The sequence below is a fragment of the Maniola jurtina genome, chromosome Z, assembly GCF_905333055.1.
Source record: "Maniola jurtina chromosome Z, ilManJurt1.1, whole genome shotgun sequence".
Taxonomy (NCBI): Eukaryota; Metazoa; Arthropoda; class Insecta; order Lepidoptera; family Nymphalidae; genus Maniola; species Maniola jurtina.
The window spans coordinates 5,099,269-5,116,568 of NC_060058.1; the positions used below are offsets into that span (position 1 = coordinate 5,099,269).

The following is a 17,300-nucleotide window of genomic DNA, read 5'->3' on the forward strand; positions in this document are numbered from 1 at the left end:
GCAAATGTAAATTTACGCATGGATGCTGAGGCCAATTATTAAGATGAGGAAAGAAGATAGAGACCGAGAGAGAAAGAGAGAGCAACTAGGGGATGAGCACAAAGTAATGCAACTGAGGTTTCACGATGACCTGGAAGACAAGGAGAGATTATTTTACACATCCTGCCAAAGGTTGAAGTTCGGAGGGATTTTTTTCACTCCCAAAGAGGAAAAAGCGGTCAAGTACGAGTCAGACTCTCACACGAAGATATAACACTTGAATTTTTTTTTTTCATGGTGGCCATGTTGAAATTTTAGTGATGGATTTTAGTCCCGTTGGCACCCTTCGGGTATAGAACTCCAAAGAAAAAAGAATTGAGAACCTCCTCCTTTTTTAGAAGTCGGTTAAAAAGAAAACTAAATGATATGTTATTATAGACAGAGCGGGATGTCATTAAGTTTTAACTAAGTGTTCGGTAGATACTTAATTTTATTAAAATTTATTTCGTAGTAGTTAGAGTAAAAATATGCAACTTCAAACCTAATTATTAATTATAATAAAAATTAATTATACTATGTCAAGCCGACCATCTCTAAAGCTACTTTAAAACAAGTGTAAATTAAAAATTTATAACACCCCCGACAAGTGAAGGTTACAGTAACTAGAAAAGACCGAAAAGACCTGATAACTTTCAAACGGCTGAACCGATTTTCTTGGACTATTCCGCGCCTACGATCCAAAGTATCAGAGTTTTCCAAAACATCATTTTCAAATAAATAATTATGTATCAAGGCAACGTCCATCTTGACAGCTTGACATTTGTCAATTGACATAATATTATGAACCTAACGGTTATGTAACCTTCTTTTCTACAAGAAAACTAGAAAAGAGCTGATAACTCAGATAACCAATTTTTTTGGATTATAACTAAGAACACTCTCGATCAAGCCACCTTTCAAACAAAAAAAACCTAAATTAAAATCGGTTCATTCGTTTAGGCGCTACGATGCCACAGACAGATACACAGATACACAGATACACAGACACACAGATACACAGATACACAGACACACAGATACACAGATACACACGTCAAACTTATAACACCCCTCTTTTTGGGTCGGGGGTTAAAAAACAGAAATCAATAATAATAATCCTGAAGATTTAATTAAGTAAATCTGTTTAATCATTGTATTGTTCATAAACGTATTCTTCAGTGACGCTATGTATCCAAACGAATATTTTATACAGATTTGATAGGTTTATTAAGTTAATAAGTAAGTATAGAAAATACAAAATAAAACTCCTGCAAAAATATGCTACTCTTAGCGATGCCTTTTCTTTAATATACATTTTTGTTAACATAACATGGAATGGAATAAAACTCGAAAGCCATTAAATACGAATACAATGAAGACAGGTTGAAAAATTAGTACTTCATTAAATTATTCTAATAATGTTCTAATAGGAGTTATCAACTAATACTTACTACGGAATACTAACCATGCTAATACATAATACTATGATCCATAAATCGCCTGGTTTGCGACTACGTGTTATTTCAAAAACTTTTGAGAACAAGTCAATTAAAAATTTATAACACCCCCGACAAGTGAAGGTTACAGTAACTAGAAAAGAGCTGATAACTATCAAACGGCTGAACCGATTTTCTTGGATTATAGCTAAGAACACTCTCGATCAAGCCACCTTTCAAACAAAAAAAAGTAAATTAAAATCGGTTCATTCTTTTAGGCGCTACGATGCCACAGACAGATACACAGATAGACACGTCAAACTTATAACACCCCTCTGTTTGGGTCGGGGGTTAAAAAAGATATGCAATAACTATAAATTAGTTTCTATCGAGTGATGGTATGTTCTGTGGGATTTACCGTCCAGTATAACAGATTAAGAAACAATATGTATTAAATGCTAGTTTTATTATTTACTTAATATGGGATAAATAGGTTTGAACATTATTATTTAGTTAAACATGACGCTTTTCCGAAATAACACGTTGTAATCGCAAACAGATGACCTCGATCATAATATCGAAATATTTCAAGTAACGACTAACGATGGAAATTTCTACAATATGGGTGAATCACAAGAATTGTTGGATTAGAAATACCTAATTCCGAGTCGAAACAGATGATAATGGCAGACAAAACTGATGTCATAGTCAGTCGCGTATAGACCAATGTGTACCACTTGTTATATGACATCACACTTGAGTTTATTTTTAGGGTGAGCTTGTTGGCTTGTTTAAGAGCTTATTTATATCTATTTAATTTTCAACAACACTAATGAATAACATTGTCAACAGTACTAGCTACCTATTGGATATTGATACGATATTAATAAAGACACTCACTAAGTTCTTGCTAACTAAGAAAATAATATTTAATTCCCATTTTTACTTATGAAAAACTAAAACAAAATATTTAATTCTCTAGCCGAAAAGAACTCTATTGCGTTTTGGAATAAAAATAATTATCCTAAATGTTAACCCTGAGGACGTACAAGCGTAGAGGACTCAAACGTACTCTTGAGGTACAAAAATCAATTAAAAAAAAGCTTTTTTGGGCTCTATATCGATAATAATGCTCCCTCCAATTTAAATTTGCAAAACATACAAGTTATTTATTTGATACAGAACTTGCTTAGTAATTTTTTTTACTAATTACTTAGAATAAGAAAGAATAGATATGCATGTTAAGCTACCTACTTACTAGCAAACAAATACGTCATCATAAATATTCTTGGGTAAGTAAGGTCCTTAGGTAATACATATACATAGCAGGAATTCGCATTTCCGTATCCGCCGCCAACCAAATGGAGCTGCCTTTACCACGGAAATTACAATAAAGATTAAATGTGCTACATGCACGCAACCAACTCGAGGAATAGTTAATTATTGCAGATAAAAAATTACACATAATTATGGTAATATTTCCCCATAAGGTAGTAGTAGGTACATTACAGTCCAGGTACAGAAATAGACAAATTGAGTAATATTGGAAGGATAAGGCGAAGCCGAGGACCTCGTCAGTGATTTTGAAAGGGCGGCGGGTCCTTTTAAACTAAACGAGATCATCATCATCATCATCATCATCAGCCTGTGGAAATCCACTGTTGGACATAGGCCTTCCTTAAAGAGCGCTACCACACCCGGTCCTCAGCCTTCCTCATCCAGCCACTTCCCGCCAGACGCTTTATATCGTCGGTCCATCGTGCTGGAGGGCGTCTCACACTACGCTTGCTTAAACGCGGTCTCTACTCAAGGACTTTAACCAAATGTTTTAAGGTGCTTCTATTGAACCACCTTATTGCAGATTATTTTATAACAAGAACAGTTAGCTTTATGTTACGTCCAAAAACGCATTTTTTACGCGTCACTTACGCTCTCGGTAGGGACTTATTAGTTTTTCGAGCGAAATGGTACGGTCAACAGACATCTTTATAATCAATATCAATAATAACGCCCTAGACAAAAGCTATACATTATAACTCAAAATTTAAACAACCCCCTACACAAAACCTCTATAAGAAAACTAGAAAAGAGCTGATAACTTTCAAACGGCTGAACCGATTTTCTTCGATTATAGCTAAGAACACTCCCGATCAAGCCACCTTTCAAACAAAAAAAAACTAAATTAAAATCGGTTCATTCGTTTAGGAGCTACGATGCCACAGACAGATACACAGATACACACGTCAAACTTATAACACCCCTTTTTTTGGGTCGGGGGTTAAAAACACTAACTGAATCAAACTACTACGTTTCACTGCGGTGCTAGGTAGAGCACAAAGAGGAAACACAAGTCAAGACGCAGCCAACGTATTAGCACGGCGAGCCCCATACGTAAAATTGGCGGAATCAGCGGGATAATTTGCTAACTCAGTGTCTAACAGATAGACAGAGCTCATTTGACATTCATTTTCAATGCATTGAAGGTTTTCTACGAAAAATTATTTTCATATCACTCAATGATGCAGCAATGTAGAACCAATGTCAAATGAACTCTGAGGCTAACATTCATTGTTGAACACTGAACTCCACAGTAGACAGAACTGATCGTTCCAACAGCTTCAGCGAAAACAAAATTCTTCAGGCAACACTGTGCTCAATTATGGGCAAATACCTACTACAGATTGCAGACAAACGAAGGAGGCAAGACCCCAAGCAATGCCTTACTGAGGAACCAGTGTACTTAGTTACAACTAAAATGTGGAAAATTTAAAATAGTTGTACACACTATAAGATTAAACAAACAGCTCTCCATTACCGCCAGATCTCTATGTAGAGCAAGTGGTATTGAAAGAGAAAAGACACCCAAACACCTACTACTTAAAAAGAGTGGTGTATCAGCCCAACGAGAAGTATACTTTGACTCCCCAGCAACTTTAAAGTCCTTGCCGATCTGGTCTACTTGGGTTTTAGAGAGATTCATGATTCATGAGATGCTGCACCACCATCCTTGTGTACTATGAAGAATACCATCTAACTACAGAAAAGAAATCCAGGACAAAAAGAAGAAGAAGAAAATATTTTATTGTTAAGGGTTAGATGAGATGTCTATTATTATTCGCGGTAGTAAAATATGCTTGGTTGAACTTGAGGGTTCATTCATTTATGATACCTATGACAATGACATTAAATAAAATGCTAATAGGATCTTATCGCTTGATCTGTGATATGAATAACAAGCTATTAACATTATTTCTATAACATTTGAGCAACCAAAAAAAAGTCCTCTGATTTTACTTGGGTGAACTTGCAAAGCCAAATAAATCTCTATCCACTATTCCATCTGTCGTCTAATCTATGACTATCATATGTTGTCTATTTATTAACTAAAATGTACATAACTGCTTACTTCAAATTCACAAATAATAACACTACTAATATTATAAAGGCGAAAGTTTGTATGTGTGTGTGTGTGTGTATGTTTGTTACTCCTTCACGCAAAAACTACTGGACGGATTTGGCTGAAATTTTAAAGGGAGATAGATAATATCCTGGATTAGCACATACGCTACTTTTTACCCCGGAAAATCAAAGAGTTCCCTTTCGAAGAAGATCAAAGAGAATCAAAGAGTTTCGAAAGACCTAAATCCACGCGGGCGAAGTCGCGGGCATCGGCTAGTAATATATATTATTGTGTATGATGGCCTTGAACCAAACAAAAATAATATTAGTTACTTAAGTATCAGTAGTCAAGTAAGAAACAAAATTAATAACTATTGCCTGCAAAAGAAAGAGAAGGCCTGTCTGATTATTCCCTGCAAAAACTTTTTGCCAAAATTCTGCTGATAGACAGGGCCAACTTGCTTAATTTGGAGTAGGTCCGAACGAATTGGATGAGAGGTCATAATTGCAGGTGAACCACTTTATGAATCAATGTAATACTTAGGTTGAAATCTATAGACTTTGACTTTGCTTAGACTTAAGTTTCAGTTAAAACAAGACAGAATTATGCCAGCGGTATAACCTTGTCTTCTTTTAACAGTGTTTTAAGTCTGATCAAAGTCAAAATGTGCTCTATAGGTTGCCTTAGTGTTCTCAAGTATACTTTACAATATAAGTATTACAGTAATGACTAAAGGTAGAAAAGTAGTAAATTATGGTTACCAACTGAACTTCATTATTGAAATGTGAAGATTGTTTTAACAATTATTAACGAGAGATATTACATAATATCCATGTAACTTGAAATATCATAATTAGAGAATAATTACAGATTTACACACTAAGTAAATAAGTAAGTAGTAACCATTTAAGTACTAAACCATTAAGTAAACTTGATTGAAATAACTGAATATATAGGAAATCTGAATATGTCAGGTTTGGTGGAAAAGTGTCAATATTGTGAACATTACTTACCTATAAAAAAAGAGTCAATTTTGTAAGTATTATTTACTTATATGATATTGGTCTGATAAATAAACATTTTCTCACCTGTATCAGCTGTATGTTGATTGAGCCCATTTCCACACTTGGAACACACATTATACTTAAACTGTCATAGTTCACCTATCTTAAAGTCTTTAATGTCATCTTGCATTACAAAACATAGGTACTTAAAACTCTACTTATTTTAACAACACTAGTAAATATCAATTCCTTACAAATAACAATCAGCATGTGTATGAAGTTACAACACAATAATAACCAAAATTTTAATACATGCTTACAAATATCTAGCAAATAACTTGTGAAAAACTAATTGTATTATGTCTTGACGAAACAGGTACTCAGTAAACAAATGTTATACTTAACATTGTTGTTGTAGAAAACAATAGGTAATTATTTATGAAATAAGAATATTTTTAAGACGTAAAAGTAATGATTTTGATTCGCAAGTAATAAATATATTTTTTTTCCTTTTACCTACATTGCGTAATATTCACATTTCACGTTAAAACTTCGTTTTTTTCACAGAGATGAGTCTTATCCTAGATACATGTCTTTTTATTTAAAATTCAGAATTGACAACTGTATAAATTTAACTACCACTGCATTTTGTAGAAATGTACGCCATATTTGCAAAGTAGGTTTAAATGTTACCAGGAAAAAAAACCATTTTGAACTTTTTTTTTTCAACACATAGTCTCTTCGATACTTCGATTTTAAATGAATTTTCCAATGAATTGAAATTTTAAACATACCCCGGCGCTGGAACTTTTGTGTCTAAATATTTGTGAGTTTTTTTCTTCGGAAAAATCAATTTTAAACTGACTTCCCGATGACTTAGCGATTTAAAATTTAAAAAAACCTAGATGAAACTAACACATGACAACGCAAAATTAATTCGCTCGATTGATTCCGCTTTTAATTTTAGTTTGTTGTGGCGGTCAGATCCCCTGATGCTGCAGGGGATCTGACCACCAAAGCTGATGGAATTTAGAAACTGTCAGTTATAAAATTGATATTGAAGGTATTTTTATCAAGTAAAGACTTTGTCGTTGACCTCGAGGATCCAACTCTTCAATTCTGAGGTTGTAAGGAATCGTATTCCTAAATCCTGGTGATCCCACAGGATTTATAAAGAATCATCCGTTTAAATGTTTTACGAAAGAAATACCTTGCATCCCGGGAACGGACTATAAGGGAGAGGCTACCGAGTCCTGGAGAAAATCAAAAGTTTCCACGGGATTATTAAAAACCTAAATCCACGCGGGCGAATCTGCGGGCATCATCTAATGCAATATAACTCGCTTTCTTGTCTCGTTTATAAATTTTGTAATCGATTTTGAACTAACTTGCCGATGAGCTGGCGACTTGAAGCTTTTTTCTTTATATTACTACCCACCTAATATTATATAGCTGTTCAATTTGCAAGTAAAAGAATAAATAAAAATTGGTTGTCTGTAAAGTCGGTTTACTGACGATAGTTGAACGTGACAACAAAGGCCGATTGTGCTTCTTTGTCGCTCGTTCCGCGCTCTCGCTTGCACTTCAAGCCTTACATGGAACGCCTCAGAGCGAGGTAACGCCGCATGAGTCATGTTTTTTCGTGCGTGCAGCCGGCTCTATCTAATTATAAGACGTTGTCACGTCAAAAAAAACTTCATCCCCATGAGTTGGCGACTTGAAAATATAGACTGGAACTGGATATGAAACTTTACCCACGCAAGTAAGGACATGCTAACGGTGGTGGAGTTACCAAGTCCAGATACAACCTAAAGAAGACCATCTATCTTCCCTTTGCACACAAAATACAGCACGTCGAAGATTATCTTCTTACTCACTTTGGCCAGACACTACCATATTTAAGTTTTTTTCCTGCCCCTCCTTTAAGTAAAATTCAGCGTGGATGCAGACCTACTTCTAATATTCTTATTCTAATAAGCTAGAGGCTTGAAATTTTTTAGTGTTAATTTGTCTGCTCCGTTCAATAATTTTGCAATAGGCTTCTTTTTTTTCTTTCCAAGACGCTAGGAACTTGAAATTGTTAGAATAACCTGTACAGCGAGAGAAAAAAATAAACAACACCAAAATGAAAGAAAACCATTATTGAAACAAAAATCGTTCTCAAACATCAGGTATTTTAAACAATTGAAAAAGTAAAAATATTTATACTTAGCTATGTGAGTAGGTAATTGTAAGACAAGTAATTTAGTGTACTTATTTATCGCTCTAAAAAATGTACATTAAAACAAACATTAATTAAATTCTTTTATTCGACTTCATTATTCTTCAGGATGCGGCTTCGCAGGTACCAAGCTTACGTCGCATATAGGTTTAGTAACTCCACCACTGAAGGCTAGGTAGGGTACGCCAACAGTGATGAGGTTACTAGGCCCAGATACACGTTCTAATAAGCTAGAGGCTTGAAATTTTTTAGTGTTAATTTGTCTGCTCCGTTCAATAATTTTGCAATAGGCTTCTTTTTTTTCTTTCCAAGACGCTAGGAACTTGAAATTGTTAGAATAACCTGTACAGCGAGAGAAAAAAATAAACAACACCAAAATGAAAAAAAACCATTATTGAAACATAAATCGTTCTCAAACATCAGGTATTTTAAACAATTGAAAAAGTAAAAATATTTATACTTAGCTATGTGAGTAGGTAATTGTAAGACAAGTAATTTAGTGTACTTATTTATCGCTCTAAAAAATGTACATTAAAACAAACATTAATTAAATTCTTTTATTCGACTTCATTATTCTTCAGGATGCGGCTTCGCAGGTACCAAGCTTACGTCGCATATAGGTTTAGTAACTCCACCAGTGAAGGCTAGGTAGGGTACGCCAACAGTGATGAGGTTACTAGGCCCAGATACACGTTCTAATAAGCTAGAGGCTTGAAATTTTTTAGTGTTAATTTGTCTGCTCCATTCAATAATTTTGCAATAGGCTTCTTTTTTTTTCTTTCCAAGACGCTAGGAACTTGAAATTGTTAGAATAACCTGTACAGTGAGAGAAAAAAATAAACAACACCAAAATGAAAAAAAACCATTATTGAAACATAAATCGTTCTCAAACATCAGGTATTTTAAACAATTGAAAAAGTAAAAATATTTATACTTAGCTATGTGAGTAGGTAATTGTAAGACAAGTAATTTAGTGTACTTATTTATCGCTCTAAAAAATGTACATTAAAACAAACATTAATTAAATTCTTTTATTCGACTTCATTATTCTTCAGGATGCGGCTTCGCAGGTACCAAGCTTACGTCGCATATAGGTTTAGTAACTCCACCAGTGAAGGCTAGGTAGGGTACGCCAACAGTGATGAGGTTACTAGGCCCAGATACACGTTCTAATAAGCTAGAGGCTTGAAATTTTTTAGTGTTAATTTGTCTGCTCCATTCAATAATTTTGCAATAGGCTTCTTTTTGTTTCTTTCCAAGACGCTAGGAACTTGAAATTGTTAGAATAATCTGTACAGCGAGAGAAAAAAATAAACAACACCAAAATGAAAAAAAACCATTATTGAAACATAAATCGTTCTCAAACATCAGGTATTTTAAACAATTGAAAAAGTAAAAATATTTATACTTAGCTATGTGAGTAGGTAATTGTAAGACAAGTAATTTAGTGTACTTATTTATCGCTCTAAAAAAATGTACATTAAAACAAACATTAATTAACTTCTTTTATTCGACTTCATTATTCTTCAGGATGCGGCTTCGCAGGTACCAAGCTTACGTCGCATATAGGTTTAGTAACTCCACCAGTGAAGGCTAGGTAGGGTACGCCAACAGTGATGAGGTTACTAGGCCCAGATACACGTTCTAATAAGCTAGAGGCTTGAAATTTTTTAGTGTTAATTTGTCTGCTCCGTTCAATAATTTTGCAATAGGCTTCTTTTTTTTCTTTCCAAGACGCTAGGAACTTGAAATTGTTAGAATAACCTGTACAGCGAGAGAAAAAAATAAACAACACCAAAATGAAAAAAAACCATTATTGAAACATAAATCGTTCTCAAACATCAGGTATTTTAAACAATTGAAAAAGTAAAAATATTTATACTTAGCTATGTGAGTAGGTAATTGTAAGACAAGTAATTTAGTGTACTTATTTATCGCTCTAAAAAATGTACATTAAAACAAACATTAATTAACTTCTTTTATTCGACTTCATTATTCTTCAGGATGCGGCTTCGCAGGTACCAAGCTTACGTTGCATATAGGTTTAGTAACTCCACCAGTGAAGGCTAGGTAGGGTACGCCAACAGTGATGAGGTTACTAGGCCCAGATACACGTTCTAATAAGCTAGAGGCTTGAAATTTTTTAGTGTTAATTTGTCTGCTCCGTTCAATAATTTTGCAATAGGATTTTTTTTTTCCTTTCCAAGACGCTAGGAACTTGAAATTGTTAGAATAATCTGTACAGCGAGAGAAAAAAATAAACAACACCAAAATGAAAAAAAACCATTATTGAAACATAAATCGTTCTCAAACATCAGGTATTTTAAACAATTGAAAAAGTAAAAATATTTATACTTAGCTATGTGAGTAGGTAATTGTAAGACAAGTAATTTAGTGTACTTATTTATCGCTCTAAAAAATGTACATTAAAACAAACATTAATTAACTTCTTTTATTCGACTTCATTATTCTTCAGGATGCGGCTTCGCAGGTACCAAGCTTACGTCGCATATAGGTTTAGTAACTCCACCAGTGAAGGCTAGGTAGGGTACGCCAACAGTGATGAGGTTACTAGGCCCAGATACACGTTCTAATAAGCTAGAGGCTTGAAATTTTTTAGTGTTAATTTGTCTGCTCCGTTCAATAATTTTGCAATAGGATTTTTTTTTTCCTTTCCAAGACGCTAGGAACTTGAAATTGTTAGAATAATCTGTACAGCGAGAGAAAAAAATAAACAACACCAAAATGAAAAAAAAACCATTATTGAAACATAAATCGTTCTCAAACATCAGGTATTTTAAACAATTGAAAAAGTAAAAATATTTATACTTAGCTATGTGAGTAGGTAATTGTAAGACAAGTAATTTAGTGTACTTATTTATCGCTCTAAAAAATGTACATTAAAACAAACATTAATTAAATTCTTTTATTCGACTTCATTATTCTTCAGGATGCGGCTTCGCAGGTACCAAGCTTACGTCGCATATAGGTTTAGTAACTCCACCAGTGAAGGCTAGGTAGGGTACGCCAACAGTGATGAGGTTACTAGGCCCAGATACACGTTCTAATAAGCTAGAGGCTTGAAATTTTTTAGTGTTAATTTGTCTGCTCCGTTCAATAATTTTGCAATAGGATTTTTTTTTTCCTTTCCAAGACGCTAGGAACTTGAAATTGTTAGAATAATCTGTACAGCGAGAGAAAAAAATAAACAACACCAAAATGAAAAAAAACCATTATTGAAACATAAATCGTTCTCAAACATCAGGTATTTTAAACAATTGAAAAAGTAAAAATATTTATACTTAGCTATGTGAGTAGGTAATTGTAAGACAAGTAATTTAGTGTACTTATTTATCGCTCTAAAAAATGTACATTAAAACAAACATTAATTAACTTCTTTTATTCGACTTCATTATTCTTCAGGATGCGGCTTCGCAGGTACCAAGCTTACGTCGCATATAGGTTTAGTAACTCCACCAGTGAAGGCTAGGTAGGGTACGCCAACAGTGATGAGGTTACTAGGCCCAGATACACGTTCTAATAAGCTAGAGGCTTGAAATTTTTTAGTGTTAATTTGTCTGCTCCGTTCAATAATTTTGCAATAGGCTTCTTTTTTTTCTTTCCAAAACGCTAGGAACTTGAAATTGTTAGAATAACCTGTACAGCGAGAGAAAAAAATAAACAACACCAAAATGAAAAAAAACCATTATTGAAACATAAATCGTTCTCAAACATCAGGTATTTTAAACAATTGAAAAAGTAAAAATATTTATACTTAGCTATGTGAGTAGGTAATTGTAAGACAAGTAATTTAGTGTACTTATTTATCGCTCTAAAAAATGTACATTAAAACAAACATTAATTAAATTCTTTTATTCGACTTCATTATTCTTCAGGATGCGGCTTCGCAGGTACCAAGCTTACGTCGCATATAGGTTTAGTAACTCCACCAGTGAAGGCTAGGTAGGGTACGCCAACAGTGATGAGGTTACTAGGCCCAGATACACGTTCTAATAAGCTAGAGGCTTGAAATTTTTTAGTGTTAATTTGTCTGCTCCATTCAATAATTTTGCAATAGGCTTCTTTTTTTTTCTTTCCAAGACGCTAGGAACTTGAAATTGTTAGAATAACCTGTACAGTGAGAGAAAAAAATAAACAACACCAAAATGAAAAAAAACCATTATTGAAACATAAATCGTTCTCAAACATCAGGTATTTTAAACAATAATTGAAAAAGTAAAAATATTTATACTTAGCTATGTGAGTAGGTAATTGTAAGATTTAATACGAAAAATGTGGGTTTTATGCAATAGACAAGTAATTTAGTGTACTTATTTATCGCTTTAAAAAATGTACATTAAAAAAAACATTAATAATTGTTTTTAATATTTGTTTTTCTTCGTTTATTACTACTTATGAATCAAATTCTCTCTTTAGTCTTATTCTTAGTTGCTTTATATTGTACAAAATATGACTATTTTAAATAGTTGTCCTTAAAAGACTGGTATCCAAGTCATAAAAAAAATCATATACAATAGTTACTAATATTAGAAACAGATGGCGCCTCTACGAAAGCTTAGCTGACATTTCCATTATATACCTACATAATGTAATCTGTGCTGTCATCTAGCTGGCGAAGTATCATCTGTTACCTATGTAGTGACAGTAGTGTTTATATACTCTTTATGTAGTGAGCTTTTGTTACTGGTCGGTGGTAGTGAGTAGCCACAGATTAGTAGGGATGCTACGTGTCGAACTTTTTTATTATTTTTATGTAGGATTTTCTGAATTTCGTTTTTGTATTTCATTTCTATGATCATGGGTAAGTGATTATTAAGGTATTAAAGTTTTTTAGTGGCGGTTCCTTTGGTATCTAACGATATTTATTTTTTATTTTTAGACAACATCGCTGACGATCAAGAGAACTTGAGAGATTTCCTCGAAGAAGCAGAGCTTCAGCAGTATTATGAATTATTTAGGTAGGTAGGTTATTTGGCGAAGGTTAATTATAACATAATACATATTAATATGTAGCAAATTTTATTTTTTCGTACTAGTGTTTATATGCATATGCAGCGCATGTACCGATTTATTGATTATCCCAAGTGCATAAGGTTTTTTTCTAAAGGCTGAATAAGCGACTGTTCTATTCCTAATAATAATTTATTAAGTACCTTCTTATTGTTTTAAGCTTGTCACAAAAATAACTTTTATTATACAAAATTATATATATTTAGGTTTACCCCACCTTAACCCCTCTTTAATAAGTGGAATTTTCTAAAATCCTTTCTTCAAGCAAACCAACCAAATCCTAATTTCTAAACCCAGTGGTTGGAGCTAATATGTCATGTTCATATGTCTGTCAATTTACCTATATACCTACCTGAAATATACCTACCTAAACAATTATCAAAGAGAGAAAAATTTGATGGAAAGTTAGAAGGATTTGATTGCCAATTTTTTTTCTGTCCCTTAAACAGCATGTTACAGGATTCTTAAGACACCATGCCTGTGCTGAGCCATAATCAAATATCTATAAAAGTTTTTGAATAAACTAATTTATGCTATGCTGCACCATGTAATAGAAATTGAAATACGAAAATTTTTATTTAAATAAAATTTTTGATTGAATGTGCACAATATTTATAACAATATTTCCCTCCCCCTTATCTCTGAAGTTTACCAATCAAAAATCTGAAAATATCATGGTCAAAACAAATTTATGTATTATGTATTTTACTTACAGGAAAAACAAAACCAGCTCTGTAATTATCATAGTTTTTTTTTAAATAGCAACAATGAATCTCTACAAACAAGTTTTGCGGTTCCTTAACAAAAGTCATTCTTACAGTTTACATCTTCTGTTGTACAGAACCCTTGGTGCGAGAGTCTGTCTCACACTTGGCCGGTTAAGGTTTTAAAAGTAGGGTGGCAAAACCACTGACTAATTAGTGCGAGTCAAACTTCTCTACCAAGAATTTCCAAATTTCATGTCAGCATTAGTCGTTAGTGAAATAAGCAGGTATGACAGACAGACAGACTTAGTCAAACCATTAGGGTTTCTTTTTTACCATATTGCTATGAAATCCTTACTAAATCTGTCTTCAAATATGAACTTAGAGATTCAGTTGTGAGAAAAAGATTTATGTAACCTAAACCAATGTTTATAGTATAATGTTTATAGTAGTTGTAACTTCCTGGGATAATATAAACAGTGATAATATCAAATTCATACAGGAATTCATGCCCTGTGAATTCACATCAGCATCTTTAAGTCATAACAATATTATCTAACTTTTTTAAACAATCTTTATGTAAACATGCCTGTGAACTAAAGTCCTGATCTATCAATACTTTGTAACTTGCATGCCTATCTTTGTTTTGTAATACCAGCAACAAAAAAATTTGCTTAATTAACAAGTGTGAATTAAAAATTTATAACACCCCCGACTAGTGAAGGTTACAGTAACTAGAAAAAAGCTGCTAACTTTCAAACGGCTGAACCGATTTTCTTGGATTGTAGCTAAGAACACTCTCGATCAAGCCACCTTTCAAACAAAAAAAACTAAATTAAAATCGCGTCATTAGTTTAGGAGCTACGATGCCACAGACAGATACACAGATACACACGTCAAACTTATAACACCCCTCTTTTTGGGTGGGGGGTAAAAAAATAATATTTATAAAATTATATATTTTTTATACTTATTATGCAGATAAATAAAGAAAAGTTAAAATGAACCTAATATTACATACATATTGTGTGAATTAGAGTTGTGATAGCCTAATGGTTAAGAGGTCCGCCTCCTATTCCGGAGGTCAGGGGTTCAATCCCGGGCACTTCTAACTTTTCGGTGTTGTGTGTTTAAGTAATTAAATATCACTAGCTTTAGTTGTGAAGGAAAATATTGTCAGGAAACCTGCACGCCTGAGAGTTCTACATAATATTCTCAAAGGTGTGTGAAGCCCGCCAATCTTCACTGAACCAGGGTGGCAGACTATGGCCCAAACCCTTCTCATTGTGAGAGGAGACCTGTGCTTAGTAGTGGACCGGTGAAGGGTTGATCATGATCATGATGTGCGAATTTTCTTATTTGAGTGCAATGTGATAGCAATATTTTTTTTATTTTTTTTATTGAAGTTTTTATTATATTTCAAAAGTCACCATAATGTTATATTTTGTTGACTTTTTAGACTCGCATTTCATTTTATTTAATGCATGTATCATTTTGAATAAGCTAGATGTTTATTTCTACGGAAGGACTTCTATATAGTACTATGGACTAGACGGGTCACCAAATACAACATAATATTACCTATACAACAGTGCCATAATAATTTTGACAACTTCTCAGAACATGATTTTTGTTTTAAACAGCCTGTTCTTTAGGCACTGTACTATAGGCATTGAACTAATCAATGCCTGAATCTAATTGGATTTTGATTTAGTTCTCTGCCGAAGTATTTACCAGTTTCCAGTTACAAACAAACATAAGTATATAATATGTAGACTGAAATGAACACACAACACTTCTCCACATTGAACGGACGTGTAAAAATTGACTACTATTGAGTTATATTTCTTATTGTTACAGGGATATACTAAAAGTTAGTAAATTGTCACAGTTAAAGTTTGTTGCAATTGAAGACTTAGCACAAATAGGTCTGTCAAGGCCTGAACAAAGAAGATACAAGAAAGTTTACTCAAAGTTCTTCCCGAATTCCTATATAACTAAGTTAAAAAAGCTACTTAATGTTAGCAAGAGAAGTGAACTGGTAAGTTGTTTACAATAAAGATCTATATAAATCCCTAGTTACACCCTTCTACGTGGTTAAAACTGATTAATAGGTATCATGAATGCAAAAGTGTGTTGTTTGTTGGTTTCTCCTTCAATCACAATCATATTGTTTACACCTGGAGAGTGGCATAGGCTACTTTTATCCCGGGAATCGACGAGTTCCTACACAGAATTCATAAAAATCTAAATCCCCGCAGACGAAGCCGCGGGCATCAGCTAGTCTACCATGATTATTTTAGTTTCATTTGAGTGTCGTTATGTACTTATAAGTGCATAAAACCTAACATCATTAAGTATTTTCGCAATATTATCTGATTCTGAATATAAAATTTGTTAAAAGTGGTTAAAAAATTACGTACTTACCTCAATGAAGTTATTTCCATGCGCATGACGTCCGCCATTGTGCGACCGCGTGCGCCGTTGGTACATCCAAAAATGCAAGGAAATCACCAAAAAACATTCACTCTCATTGGTTTTCACACACTTCACACTATTTCCGCACATTTAAGCACCATATTTAACGATTAAAAAGCGATTTAAACAAACTTTTCAGTTTTTTCGAACATGCACAATGCTACTAGCAATAACGCGATTTGACAACCACAAGTATTAAACGCGGCAATTTTTCACATACCTACCTCCAAAATTTTATATAAAAATGACAGAACGAAATGGTGTGGCACTACTAAAAGCCAGTGTACAAAATAAGAAGAAAATTTGGATGTAATGTCAATGTTTCTATGCATTTTAAACGTAGGCAAACATTGTAGTTCACTTTTAAATTATAACTTATAATTTTAACAATTAACTAATTTTGTTAATTCAATGCACTCACTGAGTCGAGCTGTCATTTCGTAGTTCGATTACCAGTTTAGAATTACAACTTTTCACCTTTATATCGAAAAAGTCAAGATATAAACTACATATTACATTTTACAAATTTAAACTTTTACAAAAATATTGTCTATAAAGAAACTACTGGACCTAATTACTAAGTCATAGACAATTATAATTTGTACTTCTTTTTCTCCGCGTTCGGAATTGCATCATTCATAAAATAAACAAGTTATTTAAATAGGTACTTAATAATTTTTTTTTTTTGGTATCATATTGTTTTCAAAACTCATAAAGTCTTCAAAACACATTTTAAAAATTAATAGTTTAAATAATTATGAAATAAAATGTTAGGGTGTACTGAACATTCAAAATTTCCAAGCGTTTCGGAAACATGGACGAATTTAAGCAATGCCAATCCTAGACCAATCCAGAGTGTTCTAAATTCAAAGAACATATTCTCAATGGTTTAGCAACAAAGGCGCCCTCATTGTTTTTTTTTTTTATTTATATTGATTATTCTGATATGATTCTGATAGGTCAGTAATCAGAATTCGATCTCGCACTGATTATTTATTGTTTATTGTT

The 17,300-nt window shown here is 33.2% G+C and overlaps 3 protein-coding genes across 9 annotated transcripts in view; 1 reads left to right on the forward strand and 2 right to left on the reverse strand.

Annotated features, from left to right (window-relative positions):
- LOC123880599 (neurocalcin homolog) overlaps positions 1–6,550 on the reverse strand; it is a 101,052-nt gene extending 94,502 nt beyond the window's left edge. Inside the window, exon 1 of one of the 2 annotated variants that reach the window (XM_045928795.1) lies at positions 6,375–6,550. The gene's annotated coding sequence lies outside the window, so the exon portion shown is untranslated. The remainder of the gene's footprint in view (positions 1–6,374) is intronic. The other variant, XM_045928794.1, reaches the window with a different exon arrangement.
- Positions 1–16,807, reverse strand: part of LOC123880600 (neuronal calcium sensor 2) — a 99,242-nt gene extending 82,435 nt beyond the window's left edge. The window contains exon 1 of one of the 2 annotated variants that reach the window (XM_045928798.1): positions 16,242–16,807. The gene's annotated coding sequence lies outside the window, so the exon portion shown is untranslated. Of the gene's footprint in view, positions 1–5,942; positions 6,314–16,241 lie in introns of those variants that run through there. The other variant, XM_045928799.1, reaches the window with a different exon arrangement.
- LOC123880598 (activated Cdc42 kinase-like) overlaps positions 12,766–17,300 on the forward strand; it is a 28,719-nt gene continuing 24,184 nt past the window's right edge. For all 5 annotated transcript variants that reach the window (XM_045928788.1, XM_045928790.1, XM_045928789.1 and 2 more), the window contains exons 1-3: positions 12,766–12,901; positions 12,980–13,058; positions 15,675–15,855. In XM_045928788.1, coding sequence (XP_045784744.1) covers positions 12,892–12,901; positions 12,980–13,058; positions 15,675–15,855 — 270 coding nt within the window. In that variant the 5' untranslated portion in view covers positions 12,766–12,891. The remainder of the gene's footprint in view (positions 12,902–12,979; positions 13,059–15,674; positions 15,856–17,300) is intronic.